We start from the raw sequence: 18,039 nt of genomic DNA, 5'->3' as shown, positions 1-18,039 counted from the left end.
ACACAATGTTAAAGCTAATTATTTTTTTGAACATTTTTATTATTCAAGTAAACATTTTTATGCAAATAAATTCATATCGTTTGCTTGAATAATTTACTTATAAGCCAAATTAATTCCTAATTCGGTATTTTTATTGTTTACTTGATACCTCGTCTACTTCTTTCGAGGAGAATAAGTCACATACACTCACCACCAGCCGCTATTGTCCTGTATCTGAGGGAGGCCGGGTTCAGTGATGCGTTGCCGCTCAGGGATTTTATGTTCAACAACTCCTTGGTCACGGCATTCGTCGAGCGTTGGCACCTAGAGACCCACACCTTCCACATGTCGTGGGGTGAGTTCATAATCACCCTACAGGATGTCACATACCACCTCGGACTGCGCGCTAATGGAGAGCCCGTGGGTGGTTGCTTTCGTGACTTTTACATGTGGTACGATACCGGAGTCTGGGAGTTGGTTGAGAAGCTACTTGGAGCCAGGCCTCCTCCAATCCAGCAGCAAAGGAGCACAAAGGAAGGAGTCCTTCTCCCTGACATGGCTTTGGGATCGTGTCCGACAGATGCCGTCTGGTACTGATGACCCAAGCACCCTCCGACAGTATGCGAAGTGCTATATATTGTTGATGATCGGAGGTTACCTGATGAGTAATAAGTCCAATAGTCAGGTTCATCTCCGGTGACTCCCACTACTGGACGACTTTGCGAGGTGCCGTATTCAGTCATGAGGATCCGCAGTGCTAGCATGGATATACCACTCCCTATTCTTATCGGCCCACCGCTTGACCACAGACATTACTGGGTAGACTCCTCTGCTGGTTTCTTGGATATACTAGAGATTCCCTAAGTGGTGTCCCTTGAGCGACAGATTCACATGTTTCCTATGATTGTAAGCTAACTGTTTAAATTGGTTTTACTAGTCTTTATTTTTCGCTTAATATTATTAATACAGATTGACTGCATGGTAGTTAATGTTGCAACTGTCCACAGGTTGATCGGGATGACACAGCAGAGTAGGGACCAACACGAATAGAGGGTCTGCAGATAGGTTGGGAGTTGGATCAGTTACTTTAATCGATCGGACTCCACCACTCGATATTCAGCACTTCTATGAATGTTGTGATTGTTAACACCCTGTATTACTGCATCTCTACTTTTGAATTTGTGGCCAATCCTAAACTCCACCCCACCATTCAAGTTGTAATCTTCCTCACCCGTGTTGAAAAATGTGTTTTTCTTGTGCATCGCGTCCAGATCCAATATACATTAGTGACTGGGTACAGATGATAAAGCCGAAATTGGATGCAAGAGAGGCATAAGATACCTTCGTGATGCCTCAACCGGGGTCTCTGGTACAAACTCTTCCTCATCATCATCCTCGGAGGGACCGCTCTCGTTGCTATCCACAACATACTCCTCGTTGGAGTTCTCACCGTTGACCTCCATGTCTTTCACTGGATCGGCAACATGAATTGGTGGTGGTGCGAGAGGTGGGTAATCCTAAACGAGGTCCGACGACCTAGATCCACCACCACCGATGTCGCCAGCCTCTGTGAAAAGTTCCATTACTTGCTCTGCCATGATTTTCTCATGGACGTCAAACATCAGGCGCACATGCTCGTCGCCATAGAGGCAAAACAGATGGAACCGAAAAATTCTATTTTCCATCAGTGCTAGCAACTTATATCCCACCCTTTCGATCTCCCTTTTCCCAATTCCACCGACGCTACCCAATATCAGTCTCTTTAATTCCACCAATGAGTTTACTGGCTAGGTACACAACAGATGGGATTTTCACACTCAAATGTTATCTCATTATCACTATTTCTCATACAGCAATTGAGATATACACTTACAACCAAGAAACTATTACTACTAGACATTTTGGCTTATTTTCGGAAGGAATAGATAACAAAGAAGTAGTGAAAGATTTGTGAAGGATACAAATAGTTACACATCCTTTATAGCAGTTGAAAATTTGCCTTAACATATTTCGTTTACAATGTAAACAAAATAAAAGTTAACATGTATATCGTTTATACTGTAAACGAAATATACGTTGCATTTATTCTCAGTCTTATCTCGTTTACAGTGTACCAAATACGTGAAATGAGATAAGTGATGTGAAATTTTTCGGTAAAAATGCTCGTAGATGCATATTTCAATAATTAATATATTTATTTTATTTATTTAAAAAAATTCCTTCGGATTTATATTGGAATTTGTTTTTCCACAATCTTGAGGGTAATGATGTCGTTAAGAAAAATGTAATGTAATGAGAAAAATATAGGCCAAGGTCCAATTTGGATAATTTCATTAGTACTTGATTTATTATTAGAGGAACCATGAATTGAGTAATGGATATATCTCCTTTTCTAAAATTCCTTGTATTAAATCATCTCTCTCCCTCATGATTCTTCCTAATTTCTCTCTGATTGATTAATTCTTTTCTATTCTAATTTTTTTCCTCCTTACAAAGCCCAAGGACCAGCTACTGCTAGCGCCTATTTCTGCTGCCAGCGACGACGAGCTGAGGAAAGGCAGAGAAGCAAGAAGCTGACAAACTGACAAGAAGACGACGACGACCACCACTTGAGGGACCAGATGCTCGTTCGATCTACCTCTGCCGTTGGCGAAGCGAGCGTAGGGAAGGCTGCGAAGAGCTTGAGTCCGCCGAGTCTGAGACAATGACGACGAGTTTGGGTCCACTGAATCCGAGACGGTGAAGACACAGGCAGCAATGAAGATAGGTTAGACTGTGCATCTATACGAGGTCGCAAGAGAAGTAAGGCACCGTTTGGTTATTGTCCATGTCCATAAGAGACATGGACACGGTGGTACATGTTTATTATTTGTTTGTTGAGACACAATTTTTTTAAGACACAGTTACACACGGTTACCCACAAAAGACGTGTATTTTGTGTCTTCCCAAAACACTGAGACATGGATTTTTGACTTGAGACACATATTGAATTATAGTTTTGGACAATTTTATCCTTATTATTTTTTTAAAATTTCATATTTAACATATACTATTAACACCTTCTCTCTTCTTTTCTGATCCCTTTTTTTCTTTTCCCTCTTTCTGTTCTTCCTTCTTCTTCTACTCTTCATCTTCTTCTACCCTTCATCTTCTTTTCTTCACGCCTCAGATGGTAGATTTAATCGTCATAATCATCTTTTTCTCTTCTCTCTTCTGTTCTTCTTTCTTCTTCTACCCATGATCTTCTTCTTCACGCCCCAAAAGGCAGATCTGATCTTCGTGTCGATGCCTTCCTCACTTCATCTCCAGACCTGTATGCGCTCTCCTATCTGTCTCTTTCATGTACTTCCGCCGTCGTGTTTTTCAGACCGTGCCGCCTCCAGATCTGCCTCTTCTCCAGCCGTGGCGACAATGAATTTGGATGATGAAAAAAAGTCACACAAAATGAGAATTTTAAACGATGATGGATGAAGCATTGTTCAAATATTAGTTTATTAAATATTTTCTCTCAAAAATTATAAATTTTTTTATTTAAGGAAAAAATACATGTTCAAAACAAAATCTGAATTTGTTTTTTAAAGGGAAGCATGACTTGAGTATTTGGGATGTGCCACCATTTTTTTTAAAATTTGTATTTCATGATAATAGTAATGGAACACAAGAAAATTAAAACTCTTCTCTTCCCTCCTCCTTCTTTTTATTTTTGATTTTCTATCTAATTTTTTTAATTATTGAATTGATTATGAATTAGAGACGTTGATGATAGTAATTTGGATGATAAAAAAATCAATGGTAGTGGTGGAAAACAATGATGGCAGTCGTGGAAGTGATGTCACGGTGGATAAATATTGGGACAAAAATGACATTTGATTTAAATAAATGTGTCTTGTACACTATGACCAAACATACTAAAAAATGTTGTATATTTTATGTTTAGGTATCTCTATGTATTTGTGTCTCTGTCTTTATGTGACGAGAGGGGAGAGTCTGTGTCTCTGAAAGAGCTTGGAGTTGAAGGTGAAAGACAGAGGGAGAATTCGAGAGAGTGACGAGAGAAGAGAACAGCTCAGAAACGTTGAGGTGAGGGACTGGGCATTGGGTTAGGGCAATAAAATCAGAAAGAAGGTGTTCTACAAATGAAAACTACGCCATTTTACAAAAAAAAAAAAAAAAAGCAAATCGGTCCAGGTCATATAAATCGACTAGGCCGACAGTTTTGATGAAATCCGACCGAGTCATTCCAGGTTCCACCGAATTTTATGCATGATCGATTCAACAAATGATTCGATTCGACCAGATAACTGAGTGATCAGATTTTCGGTCGGACCAACCGATCAAACCGGGTTTGATAACAATGCAATAATGTAATGGCAACACTGTTTATATTATTAATTACCTCCGTATAGTTCTTCCAAATGTCTCTGCGGTGAATCAGACACGCACCACGCGCCACGCGCCACGCGCCACGCGCGACTTTACACAAACTCAACTCTCCTCTTACTCTGAAACGTGGCCATCAAGGCATCTTCTCATTGGTTCTTACAGGCGCATGTATTCACGGACCTTGGCTAGAGAGTGGCCTAAAAGATTGTTTCTATTCAAAAGTTTTTTCGCTCTGATCAACGGCTACTCCACACTGCACCACTTTTGGTTCCAGCTTTCAAAAAAGTTGTCCTTTTTCACCTTCTTCATAAAATATAAAATATATAAATTTGAGTAAAATCAAAACACAGAGCCACAAAGCACTCTCTTTTTGCTCCTTCCTTCAAATTATTATTATTATTTTTTGTTTTCTTTTCAAATAAACTTCAAGGTTTGAATCATGGTAATTTGGTAACCCTTTTTTGGGTCTACATTTTCATCACAAGCATTCCCAACCTCCACTTTACCCACTTGAATCATATCACTTCAAGGTGGCTGGTTCCATTTCAACTCACAAAGAGAGTACAGATCTTCAAAGTTCAAACTTGATTGAGCTCACTCTGGGAAATGCAAATGAAAATGGGTTATGGAGTGTGGGGTTTCTTCATTTTGACCACATTTTTATTCTGTTCTTCCTCTCTTGCTCTCACCCAAGATGGTAAGAACCATATGAATCCCCCTTTTCTCTTTGTTCTCTCTTTTTCTTGCTATATGCTACATTGCTGGGTTTAAAGTTTGGAACTTCAAGGCATTTTCATTATTTTGATTACTGTGTTAGGTTTGGCCTTGTTGGAAATGAAAAGCACATTGAATGACACAAAAAATGTTCTCAGCAACTGGCAAGAGTTTGATGAATCTCCTTGTTCATGGACTGGTATCTCATGTTACCCTGATGCTGAACAAAGAGTTCGCTTCATGTATGCAAAAAAGCATCATACACCCTTCATTTTATTCTTACTCTTTTTTTGTTTTCCACTCTCAAGAACCTCTTACTTTCTGAGCTGAGTATGACTCCTTTGTGTGCTTGTGTTCTTCAGAAATCTTCCATACATGCAACTTGGAGGAATCATATCTCCCAGCATTGGCAAACTCACTAGACTACAGAGATTGTAAGTGGAGCATTTAGGGTTATTTGGGTTCATCTTTAAGCTACAAGTACTGAACACAATTTGTTACAATGAATCAGGGCACTTCATGAGAACAGCTTGCATGGGATTATTCCTTATGAAATCACTAATTGTACTGAGCTAAGAGCGCTGTAAGTGAAATAAATAGTACATTTCCTTGTTCAGTTTGCCATGTTGATTGTTTAAATGAATACTACTTGTGTTGATACTCTCGTCTTATATATTATGCTGAGTGATTGATGGGTTTAATCTGATTCTGTTGAAAAGGTACTTAAGGGGTAACTATTTCCAAGGTGGAATACCAGCAGCTATTGGAAATCTATCTTTTCTAAATATACTGTAAAGTCCATCTCTGATGTTTTCAATTCTTTGAATAGGTTTATGGCCTTCACTAGCTTACGTTTTTCAATTGGTACTGTACAGTGATTTATCAAGCAACACATTGAAAGGTGCTATACCTTCCTCTATTGGCCGTCTCTCGCATTTGCAAGTTCTGTAAGTTAATTTAACCTTGCATCATAGTGATATTCATAAATCATAACCTTACATTTCAGTAAAAGCTGAACCTCCTTATCTTAGGAATTTGTCTACCAACTTCTTTTCTGGAGAAATCCCTGACATTGGAGTTCTAAGCACCTTTGGGAAGAACTCGTATGTACTCCTTGCGGTCTTGCCTCACACTGGTTTTTTATTGTTTGTTTATTAATTCTGGTTAATTTGGTAACATATTTGTCTGGTGCTGTCACTGCTGTGTAAAAGGTTCATTTGGTTTCAAATTCATTTCCATGTGTGTAGGTTTATTGGCAATCTAGATCTTTGTGGGCGACAGGTCGAAAAACCATGCCGAACATCACTTGGCTTCCCTGTGGTGCTACCCCATGCTGAAAGCGAAGAAGCTGCAGGCAAGTCAGCTTCTTGGATTTATAACTCAATTGCACACTGGGAAATCTGGATTTTTTTTATATATAAATAAATTAAATGTTTTATTTACCAATATGTATAATTTAGGGCATATTTATATTTTTATATTGTTTTACATATTTTGTTTACAGCATAAACGAGATAAGTATACACATGTCTCCTTTACGAGATAAGTCAGAACCTTTTTGTATGTATATTGGGTGCAAAGGAGATACATGCTTAACTTCTTTTCTCTTCATATCTTGTTTACACCAGATAGGTGTACATTTATCTCATTTTTTTTTTCTCATTGTAACCGTATAAATATCTTGTTTATAGATAGATATACACATATCTTGATATTTATAAAAAAATCCGAGAAATCTTGGCTAAACTTTGTATCATAACTAATAACAATAAATATTTAAATTTACATGCAGTCCCTCCCAAAAAATCTTCACATTACATTAAGTGGTTGGTAATTGGGGCAATGTCAACAATGGGGATTGCACTTGTGATAATCCTATCATTACTGTGGGTCCGGTTGCTATCGAAGAAGGAAAGAGCTGCTAGGAGATACACAGAAATGAAGAAACAAGTTGATTCAGAATCAAGTAGGGAGAATGATATTTACACTTTTGACAATATCGACTTTTTCTTGTTTTGCAAACGATGACCTGATGTTGTAACAGGAGCAAAACTTATTACATTCCATGGTGATCTTCCATACGCATCATCCGAGATCATAGAGAAGCTGGAGTCTCTTGATGCAGAGGATGTAGTAGGATCAGGAGGATTCGGGACTGTTTACCGGATGGTGATGAATGATTGTGGCACATTTGCTGTCAAGCGGATTGACAGAACTCGTGAAGGGTGTGATCAAGTGTTTGAGAGGGAACTTGAGATCTTGGGGAGCATCAAGCATATAAATCTGGTAAACCTGCGCGGTTACTGCAGGCTCCCTTCTTCAAGGCTCCTCATATACGATTATTTGGCCATGGGAAGCTTAGATGATCTCTTGCATGGTATGCTTCATTTCCTTTGAAATCTTTATTCTTCTCTATAACATGACTTGTAATGAATAACTTATTTTTTATTAGAAAATACTCAACAACCACTGAATTGGAACGATCGCTTAAATATAGCCCTTGGTTCTGCCCGGGGTTTGGCGTACTTGCACCATGAGTGCTGTCCCAAAGTTGTACACCGCGACATCAAATCTAGCAACATTCTCCTTGATGAAAATTTGGAGCCTCGTATTTCTGATTTTGGTCTCGCAAGGCTTTTGGTCGATGAGGAGGCTCATGTCACTACAGTGGTTGCTGGCACATTTGGCTATTTGGCACCAGGTATGTGTACGTATATTATATAGTCTCAAGTAGTAAAATATTTCAGATTTCAACACTAGAAAATCAGATTTTACAATTTAATGTTGTCCCTTGCAAAGTAAAATTCCTTAGATATTAATGTGGAGATAAATAAGAATGTCAGGACAGAATACAAGTTATTCATTTGATAATGTTAACATTAACAAAATTAAATTACTAACTTTTAGCTCTTGAAATTACAATTTTATCATCAATGCATCAATTATTGAAGCTCTTTTCTGTTTGCATCATATCTAAACTGAATTTTATGGTGCCAAAGCTAATGAAACTCCATTAATTGATTGATGGTTTTGTATTTATATGCGAACCAGAGTACCTTCAAAGTGGTAGAGCCACTGAAAAGTCAGATGTGTATAGCTTTGGAGTTCTATTGCTAGAACTTATAACTGGAAAGAGGCCTACTGATCCTTCCTTCGCAAAGCGAGGTTTAAATGTTGTTGGTTGGGTAAGCTCTATAACTCATTCAATGTTGATCACTTTAAGGTCTGCAAAATTTTCAGCCACGATGATGTTTTATGTTTTGGTAATTGTTCGGTGCAGATGAACACATTGCTGAGAGAAAACAGATTGGATGATGTGGTAGACAAAAGATGCACCAATGTGGATGCAGGGACTCTTGAGGGGATTCTTGATATAGCAGCAAGATGCACGGATGGAAATGCGGAAGAACGTCCATCGATGAATGAGGTGTTACAGTTGCTTGAGCAAGAAGTTATGTCTCCTTGTCCTAGCGAATTCTACGAGTCTCAGTCAGATCGCTGAGACGCTGACAAAGAAAAATCGAAGTAGTCCTTAATTGTTGGTAGTGCTAGTGCTACTGCTACTGCATAAGTATTCTAGTTTTGTCAGTGCTTCATGCCACCCTTTGTGGCTTTTTGTAGATTTTGTTGTATGTTCCAGTGACAAATGAGAATTGGTGCAACTAAGTGGCTTTGTGAATACATTTGCCTCATTCTCTTCCTGTAGCATTGAAGAGAGACAATTGGACATTGCAGTGGGTTTGGTGTTTGGAATTAGCTCCGTTCTTGCTATTATTTTTAAGTATTGAAATTTCATTCATCCCTGATATACAGAAACATGCACCACTCTTTGGTTTGGCTCATGCAACTAGGGTGTTCATAAAAAAACCAAAATGTGGTTAACCGGTTAAAAAACCATAACCACATTGTGGTTAACCAGTTTAATAAAACAATTTTAAAAACTATATTCATATTTTTTAGAATTAGTTAACCAAAACCAAATTTAAAAAAATCGGTTTTTAACCGGTTAACTAAAACCAAAACTAAATTAAAATCAAAACCTAATTTCAAAACCAAATTACATACTCTTTCTCTCTCTCTCTCCTCTCTCTCTCTCTCTCTCTCTCTCCCTTCCTCTCTCTTTCTCTCTCCCTCCCTTCTTTATCATCTCTCTCTCTCATTTTCACTCTCTCCTCCTATCTCTCTTTTTCCCTTCTCTCTCCCTCTCTCTCTCTCTCTCTCTCTCTCTCTCTCTCTCCTCCTCTCCTTTTCTCTCTCTCCCTCCTCTCTCTATTCTCTCTCCCATTCTCTCTCTTCTTTTCCCCTATTTCTCTCCCATCTCCCTCTCTCTCCCCCTTCCTTTTCCCCTCTCTCCCACTCATTTTTCTCTTTATCTCCTCTCCCCTTCACACTCTCCTTTCCCTCTCTCTCCGCTTCTCTCTCTCTCTCCCTCTTTCTTCCCTCTCTCTCTCTCCCCCTTCCATCATCTCTTCCTCATCCCTCTCTTCTTTTTCCCTCTTTCTCTCCTCCTCTCTCTCCCCTATCTCTCTCTTTCCCTTTCTTCCTCTCTTTCTCTCTCTCTCTCTCCCTCCCTCCCCATCTCTCTCTCTCTCTCCCCTTTCCCTCTTTCTCCACCTCATCTTTCTTTCTCTCTTCCTTGTCTCTCTATCCTTCTCTCCCTCTCTCGCTTTCCCTCTTTCTCTCTCTCCTTCTCTCCCCCTCTCTCTTTCTCTCTCTGTCTCTCTCGCCTTCTCTTCGCTCTCTCACTTTCTCTCCCCCCTCTCTCTCTCTCCTTGCCCTCTTTCTCCCCCTCCGTTCTCTCTCTTCCTCTCTCTCCTATTTCTCTCTCTAATCATCTCTCCCCCTTTTTCTATCTCTCCTCCTCTCTCTCCTCTCCTATCCTTCTCTCTCTCCCATATCTCTCTCCTTTCTCCTCTCTTTTTCCTTTCTCTCTCTCTCCCCTTTTCCTCCCATCTCTTTCTCTATCTCTTTTTTCTCTTTTCTCTCTCTCTCTCTCTCTCTCCTCTCTCTTTTCTTTTCTTCTTTTCTCTCTCTCCTCTTTCTTTTTTTACTCTCTCTTTTCTCTTTCCCTCTCAACCTTCTCTCAATCTCTATCTCTCTTCTATCTCTTTTCTCCTCTTCTCTCTAAAGTGAGAGAGAAGAGAGAGAAGGAGAAGACAGAGGAAGAGAAAGAAAAAAAAGGAGAGAGATAAAAAGAGGACAAAGAGGGAGAAAGAGAGAGGGAAGAGAGAGAGAAGGAGAGAGACAGAAAAAGAGAGGAGGGGAGAGAGGAGAGATGGAGAGGAGGGGAGAGAGAAAGCGGGAAGGGGAGAGAGAGAGCATGGGGAGAGAGAGGGAGAGAAGGATAGAGAGAAAGAAAGGGGAGGGGAGAAAGAGGAGAAATGGGGAGAGAGAGATAGATAGAGAGGAGGGGGAGAGAGAGAAAAAAGAGAGGAGGAGAGAGAAAAGGAAGAGAAGAGGAGAGAGAGGGGAGGGGGAGAGAGAGGAAGAGAAAGAGGAGAAGGGGAGAGAGAGAGAGAGAAAGAGAGAAAGAGAGAGAGAGAGAAGGAAGAGAGAAGAAGAGGGGGAGAGAAAACGAGAGAGATGGGCAGGAGATAAGAAAAAGTTACTCGTATCATTTAGAAAGAAAATTATTTATATTAGAAAAAATTATTTATAGAAAATGCTGAAAAGAGATAAGAAAGAAAAAGGAATAAAAGCAATGGAAGGGATTTCATTAGTTATAATGTTACACGTATTATTTAGAAAGAAAAAATTAGATTAAAAAATTCAATTTAAAAAAGGTTTAAAAATTTAGGTTTTTGTATGTAAAAATATTAATTTTTGTGTAAAAATCTATTTTTACATGTAAAAACCAATTTTTGTATAAAAACCAATTTTTTAGTATAAAAACTGGTTTTTTATGTAAAAATCGGTTTTTAGTATAAAACCAATTTTTTAATATAAAAACTGGTTTTTCTATATAAAAATCGGTTATTTTTTAAAAATCGATTTTTAATTTAATAACCGATTAAAAACCAATTTTAAATTTTACTAACCAATTAATAACCGGTTTCATCATGTAAAACCAATTTGATTAATTAACCAATATTATATTTTTGATTAACCAAAAAATTAATTTGATTTTTAGATTAACCAAATCATGAACACCCTACATGCAACTATGTGAGCCTGTTGGCATGCAACGAGCAATAAAAATTTCACTTAAACGCGTAATACACTTTTTATTTATTTTAATTAGTGTAATATATTTACATATTGCCTAGTCTTATATAGAAACCAATTATATAGTCCAATAGTACGTCTCCCGTCTCTTTATCACGTGGTACTCAAAAGAGATTTATGTGTATGATATGATATAATGACAATTATTTGATTTATATAAATAATTCTGTCTAATAGGATAAAAGTTTTTTGTGTCTCCAAAAAAACACCGAATACAGTTCATTCAAATTATTTTTGGCCCAATCCAATTGATTAACTCGTGATATATCACTTATTTTATACCTCTTGAACTTATGCCATGTATATGTTATTCTTTTGAGATATGTCTATGATGACAGAATATTTATAGTGTTGACGAATTATGTTCCTGTTATTTAAACAGATTCATAAGTATTGTTTTTGGGGTAAAACAGATTCATAAACTTTAGCTACCTGGTAAATTTGTTTTGGGCTAGCCTTATGTTTTACAATTAGGTTTGATTGGTTGTGTGTTGAGTCCAGAATTTAGCTAGACTTGATAGAGTTTAGCTCAACATTAGTGTTTTGTATGTGAAGAAATGATGGTTTGCAAAAGGCCCAAGTAGTAGAGTAGTCCAGTCCAGTCCACAAAGTGAAAGAGAAGGGAAAGCAATCAAGCACTACTTCCCACTCTTGACCAAAAAAAAAAAGCACTACTTCCCACTGCTAATGGTGGTGGACAATCCTCGATAGATAAGTTTTTGTTCTCTGTTGACGGGGCGGTGACGATAGATTTTCAGAATATAGTTATAAACGAGTAATCATGTTAAATATATTTTTTAAATTCAGTCCTTCATATGAAATATATTTTAGAATATAAATATATAGTATATAGTGATTAATTTTTATTATAATTATAATATTTTTATAAATAAGCTACTAAACAATCTTCATAATTAGCTAGAATTTATGTTAATAAATTATAATTTAAATAACATAATTTTTTTATATTCACTTTAACAGGTGACGAATTAAAAAAAAAAAAAAAAACTAGCAAGAATTTATGAAACAATCAACCACTCTTTTCAAAATGTCGACAATGCCCCCACCTCTACCCTTGTATTTTCTATTTTTGTTTTTGTGTCTCTCCGTTTGTGACCTTTGGCGGTGTTGAAAGGCTAATAATGAGTTGTGTTACAACGGCTCAACGGTGGTTTCTATTGTTTCAACTATTCCACTGTTTTGAGAGAGTTGAGAAATGTCCTCTGCAATTGGAATTGGAATTGGACTCAGGTTTTCACTCTCAAATTATGGTTCCTTGTCATTGATTAACCGAAAGGGATTGAGTCTGAACTATTTGGCAAGAAGGAGGAGGCAACCGCATGGGATTGTGGCATCAAGCGACGTGGCTTCGCCTTCCCCCTCCCTATGGGATGACTGGAAACCCCTCAAATCAGCCTCAACTCCTTCCCTCAGCGACATTCTCTGGCCTTCTGCAGGTCAACACAATCAATCTCTCTCTTTCTCTTTCTATGTTTGTATTCACTTGTTTGGATCACTCAAATGAACAGGGGCATTTGCGGCAATGGCACTGCTGGGAAAGATGGATCAGCTATTGGCACCAAAGGGCCTCTCAATGACGATTGCGCCTTTAGGTGCAGTTTCTGCTGTCCTCTTCGCCACACCCTCTGCACCTGCTGCCAGGGTATTATTCCATTCCGTTCTCCCTATTCTCTTCTTTACCGCGTTGATAAGACTAATGTGGTTCGTTATGCAGAAGTACAACATGTTCATGGCTCAAATAGGTTGTGCAGCCATTGGTGTTCTCGCATTCACCATATTCGGACCCGGATGGCTCGCTAGGAGTGCTGCTCTCTCTGCCTGCATTGCCTACATGATCTTCACCGGCACCGTTCATCCACCAGGTATTTTCACTACAAATACAATTCTACTAATATCCGTTGTTAAAGCTGCATTGTAAAATCATTTATTCTAAAAGTTTAAGCTGATATGAGTAGAAGGAGCCTCGTAAGCATTATTTGTCATGAATTAGTTACATCTTTGATAAGCTGAAACAGTTATGCTATTTATTCGACTAATTAACATATGCAGCTGCAAGCTTGCCGTTGCTTTTCATCGACGCCGTTAAATTGCATCACTTGAATTTCTGGTATGCTTTGTTTCCTGGTGCTGCTGGATGCATTCTTCTAAGTTTGATTGTAAGTAATCTATCATTATACTCTCGACTCTTTGATTGTGATTCATTGCAAGCTTTACTAATTGGAAGACCTGAATTGCTCCTTTTGTTTTGTTCTCTTCAGCAAGAGGTAGTTGTATACTTGAAGCAAAATGTCAAATTCTGAGATCCATTCATTGATTTCTGAAGGCCAGAGTAATCCTTCTTCCAATATAGTAATTTACTTTCTTACTGAAGGGCATGGAAGAAGAACATTATTCATTGATCAGCATTTGTGAAATGTGAATGTATGTCCACAAAAAATTACGATTGTACATTTTCCTTCACCAAACAGGGCTCCTAGTTGCAAACTTGCAACAATGTATTGCCATTGGGGCTTCTGTGATCATAATATTGAATCCAAAAATTATTTCAAAACATTGTATATCAACGTAGGGATGGCAAAAATCCCCAGCGGGGCAGGTATCCGCGGGGATTTACCCGTCACGGGGCGGATATGGGGACGATTTTGTACCCGCGGGGACGGGGGACGGGGCCCCGTATATTAAACGGGGCGGGGGCGGGGATAGAGGTCCCCGCCCCGTGGAGACCCGTTTAAACTCCGTTTATGTAAAAAGACTAGAATACCCCATTTGTGTGTACTATGATTTTGTTAAGCATTTGTTATAATTATTGAATTAAGTTAAATATAACTTATATGATTATAATTAAGCATTTGTTATCATCTTCGTTATCTTTATTTGCTTTTTCTATTATAATTACTGTGATTTGGATAAGCATTTGTTATAATTATTCTAAAATTTTTATTATTTTACTGATTTTGAATTTTTGGTTAAGCATTTGAGTGCTATACATGTAATTCATAATATTAAAGTAGATATTGATGTAAGTAAAATACTAAATTATATACAATACACTATTTTTTAAATTTTTTTTAAATTTTTTTAAATTTTTATTATTTTTTTATAAAAATCCGCGGATATCCGCGGAGACCCGGTCCCCGGCAGATATGGGGCCCCCGTTACCCGTCACGGGGATGGGGCGGGGACGGGGACGGATAATGGAGGCGGAGGCGGGGGGCGGGGGCATGTCCCCGCCCCCATGGGGACCCGTTGCCATCCCTATATCAACGTTTGTTGCATTTCATCCTTTGGTTGACACAGGTTGAAACCATATTATAAACGAGGGATTAGAGATCCCAAGTCTTGGCAGAAAAGTAGCCAGTTATATAAAAAACCATAAGCCGCATGTTAAAATGAGAAATGATATTTGTATTATTTTTCTTCCACTTCTTATGACTCACTTTTAATATAAAAAATAAAAGTAACTAAAAAAACCCAATCTTGTTACTACTATATAAGCAATATGTTTGAAAACAGGTATCGTATGAAAAAAAAAAGACTTATGAAATAATTTATGATGTGATTTTGGAATTTGAAGAAAGATGTATCATAATACATTTTCCATTTTTCATTCTTAAAACAAAGCAATAGAAAAGTTCAAAAAGATTAACATTTTCACTTTTTTCTATATTTTTCCATATGTATATCTGAATGCCTAAATAAAAAAATAAATGAGAAAAAATAAATAATTATAAATATAACCAAAATTTTAGGAGAAATAAAAGTCATTACTATAAAGATTATAAAAATAAATAAATAAATAATTAAAGATATATTTATACTTTTATAAAAAAAAGTTTAGTCCTTCTTATATATTATAAACATTAATCTTTTTTAAATTTTTTAATAAATAAATCTTTTTAACAGTTTTTTTTGTAAAGATCAAAGATAAATATAAAATTTTTCTGTCATGAGGAATGAAAATGAGGATGGAAAGAAGTTTCAAAATGTGAGATAGCAAAATGAAAAATTGTTTCTCTGCACTTTATTTTCATCCCTACTAGGGTATGTATAACGACCCAACTTCTAGTGTGTTATGATCGTACCAAAAGTAAGGCGTTACTAACTCGTTTTCCTTATTAACTATTTAATATTGAGCCTTTAGTTCGATGTTACGTTTCAATTTTTAAGAAAATGCCTGAAAATTTTGTTTTTATTAATTAAAATTATATATCAAAGATCACAAAGTAATAGTAATCACATAATTACTACTAATAATAAATGCTATACAAATAAATTCAAAATAAAACTCGAATACAATACCTACCCTTCTAGATAAAATAAAATCCTAATCAATAAAGGCGAGGAAACTCTATGAAAACAACTTAACTTATAAACAATTCTAACTATTCGTCCACAGCTTCATACTGAGTCTTCAAACCTGTGTCTGTAAGGTCCCACATCGGTTGGGGAGAGAAACGAAGCATGCCTTATAAGGGTGTGTATACCTCTCCCTAGCATGATGCATTTTAACGAGTGAGTGTGGGGGGCTTCGGCTATCATCCCTATCGTCAAAGGCAAAATCGTGAGGCCTTGTGTGTCGAAGCGGATAATATCGTGCTAGCGGGTGGTCTGGGCTGTTACATTATGGTATCAGAGTACTTCGTTCCTGTAGAGCTTGAGGGACGGACTGACTATGATTCTGAGCATACTCTGAGTTGTGTCTATGTGCTATTTAGGATATCCGCCTGATATACATAGCATAAAGTTCATGAGCATGCATTTGTAACTTTGAAGCACTAGACTTGCGATATTGAGACTGATCACCTTGATATCACTTGTTTGGTGTGAACAGGAACCAAATGGCGACTCGTGGACGCGATCACGGTCGAGGGAGAGATGGGGCTAGTAATACGGAACCTGAGAATAATCCCGCGAACTTTATGACTGTCCTAGAGAACATGGCTGCTGCTATGCAGGCTACAGTTGCGGCATTAGGGAATCAGGCCGGTAATAGGAATGGCAGTGATGGAGAGAAGGTGCCAATGACCTTAGCAACCTTCCTGAAGGTAAACCCGCCCATCTTTAGAGAAATGACAGACCCCACAGAGGTAGATAGCTGGTTTCAGGTGATGGAATGGGCTTTACACGCACAACAAGTCCCTGAAAATCAACGTGTTGAATTTGTAACTTATCAGTTAATGGGTGAAGCCCAGCATTGGTGGCAAGGTACGCGACGCTTGCTGCAGCAAGACGACATTGCAATACCTTGGAATGCCTTTCAGTTAGAATTCTACAAAAAGTACTTCCCCAATTCGGTCAGGACAGCTAAGGAGCTTGAATTGTTGCAATTGAAGCAGGGTCAAATGTCTGTAGCCGAATATACAAACAAGTTTGAGGAATTATGTCGATTTTTCAAGATTTTTCAGGGTGCTCCGGGAGACTTTGAGGAATGGAAGTGCATCAAATATGAAGGAGGACTACGGAGTGACATATTGAGTTCAGTGGGCCCAATGAAGATCAGAGTTTTCTCAGACCTGGTAAACAAGAGTAGGATTGCAGAAGAATGTTTAAAGAAGGCTGCTATAGAAAGAAATGATGGTCGAGAATTTCACCAAAAGGAACATAATCAGAACTTCGCACCAAGAGGCCAAGAATTCAAGAGAAAAGGAAAACAGTTAGCGGCTACTTCAGATGATTCAAGTTGTAAAAAATGCAGAAGCTATCACCCGAATAGGCCGTGTCATTTTGGTTCGGGATTATGCTATAAGTGCAATCGTCTTGGGCATATGTCTTGAAACTGTCCACAAGGGAGAACTTAGGGTGCCGGTCGGTCACCACGAGGTGGAGGTAATCGTGAAACCGCTAAAGTAATTTCAATTATGATATACAATGTTGTGATATTGTGTACTTGAGATAGAAGTGACAAATTATGATTTAAGGTAGTTAACTTGGAACCAACGTAAGATTGCTATGCGAGGTCCTGACATCAAATGACAAATTCTTAATGACAAACGAATCAGAGTGGCGCAGCGGAAGCGGGTTAGATTATATATAAGGGATCGGATGTGTTGAGAACTGTGTGGAGTTATTGTTCGGAACCCCGTGATAGTGAACTGCGAGGATGAGGGATGGAACAGATTCAACCTTTAGTTGCTAATCGTTTGAGAGGCGAGTGAAGATGAGACCAAATCGCTATTGAGAGAGAATTTCTGAGACAATCCTGAAAGTGTACCAGAGCCCCCCATTTTGGAGAGAAAGCGAGTTTGCAATAGGCTTGGTGGCAGAAGCCGGATCAGTCTTGATTGTACTACAAGTGAAGACACCATTATAATCAGTAGAACCTAGGATCGAGTTGAAATGAGTATTAGAAGAGAAAACTGTCCAACTAAGTGTTTTTCTGTGAGGAGCGCTGGTTATGCTAGTGAAGAAGGATGAGAACAGCAGAAGGCTTTATGCGAGGGGAAGTGTGCCAACGAAATTTGTGCGAACCGATCTAATCTTCTTTGAGACCTGCATTGGAACTCTACTTGGACTCCTTCCTAAATGACTTGAGCATTTTACTAGTTTTACTCTTTATGCACATGAATCTTGTTCCTTCCAAAATGAGCTTGAGCCTATTTTGGTATAGCCGCGTAGTCCTTGAATCCTGGAAACTCACTGTGAGTATAATTGCTCTCATTTGCAAATCGTATACTTTAAAATCAGCTAACACTTCTTTGATTCTATACGCTCTGCTCC

General features: G+C 38.1%; 2 protein-coding genes across 3 annotated transcripts; both read left to right on the top strand.

Moving 5' to 3' along the window:
- The first annotated feature begins 4,811 nt into the window (after window positions 1-4,811).
- LOC112710611 (LRR receptor-like serine/threonine-protein kinase FEI 1) lies at window positions 4,812-8,832 on the top strand. 2 transcript variants are annotated; one of them, XM_025762898.3, is made up of 13 exons: window positions 4,812-5,059; window positions 5,180-5,318; window positions 5,439-5,510; window positions 5,588-5,659; window positions 5,796-5,867; window positions 5,952-6,023; window positions 6,108-6,179; window positions 6,324-6,430; window positions 6,869-7,042; window positions 7,121-7,453; window positions 7,529-7,777; window positions 8,128-8,261; window positions 8,357-8,832. In XM_025762898.3, the coding sequence occupies exons 1-13, from the start codon at window positions 4,969-4,971 to the stop codon at window positions 8,576-8,578; spliced, it is 1,809 nt and encodes a 602-aa protein (XP_025618683.1). In that variant the 5' UTR covers window positions 4,812-4,968; the 3' UTR covers window positions 8,579-8,832. The 2 variants fall into 2 exon arrangements, with proteins under 2 accessions (XP_025618683.1, XP_072059423.1); XM_072203322.1 differs by having other exon boundaries at window positions 4,820-5,059; window positions 6,324-6,424; window positions 6,863-7,042.
- Window positions 8,833-12,256: 3,424 nt separating this feature from the next.
- Window positions 12,257-14,167, top strand: LOC112710599 (uncharacterized). Its single transcript, XM_025762889.3, has 5 exons — window positions 12,257-12,758; window positions 12,831-12,964; window positions 13,037-13,184; window positions 13,372-13,478; window positions 13,581-14,167. Exons 1-5 carry the CDS (start codon window positions 12,518-12,520, stop codon window positions 13,620-13,622), a joined length of 672 nt encoding a protein of 223 aa, XP_025618674.1. The 5' UTR covers window positions 12,257-12,517; the 3' UTR covers window positions 13,623-14,167.
- The last annotated feature ends 3,872 nt before the right edge of the window (window positions 14,168-18,039 follow it).

This window comes from Arachis hypogaea, chromosome 1 (assembly GCF_003086295.3).
Source record: "Arachis hypogaea cultivar Tifrunner chromosome 1, arahy.Tifrunner.gnm2.J5K5, whole genome shotgun sequence".
Taxonomy (NCBI): domain Eukaryota; kingdom Viridiplantae; phylum Streptophyta; class Magnoliopsida; order Fabales; family Fabaceae; genus Arachis; species Arachis hypogaea.
This window is presented reverse-complemented; position numbering and strand designations above follow the sequence as displayed.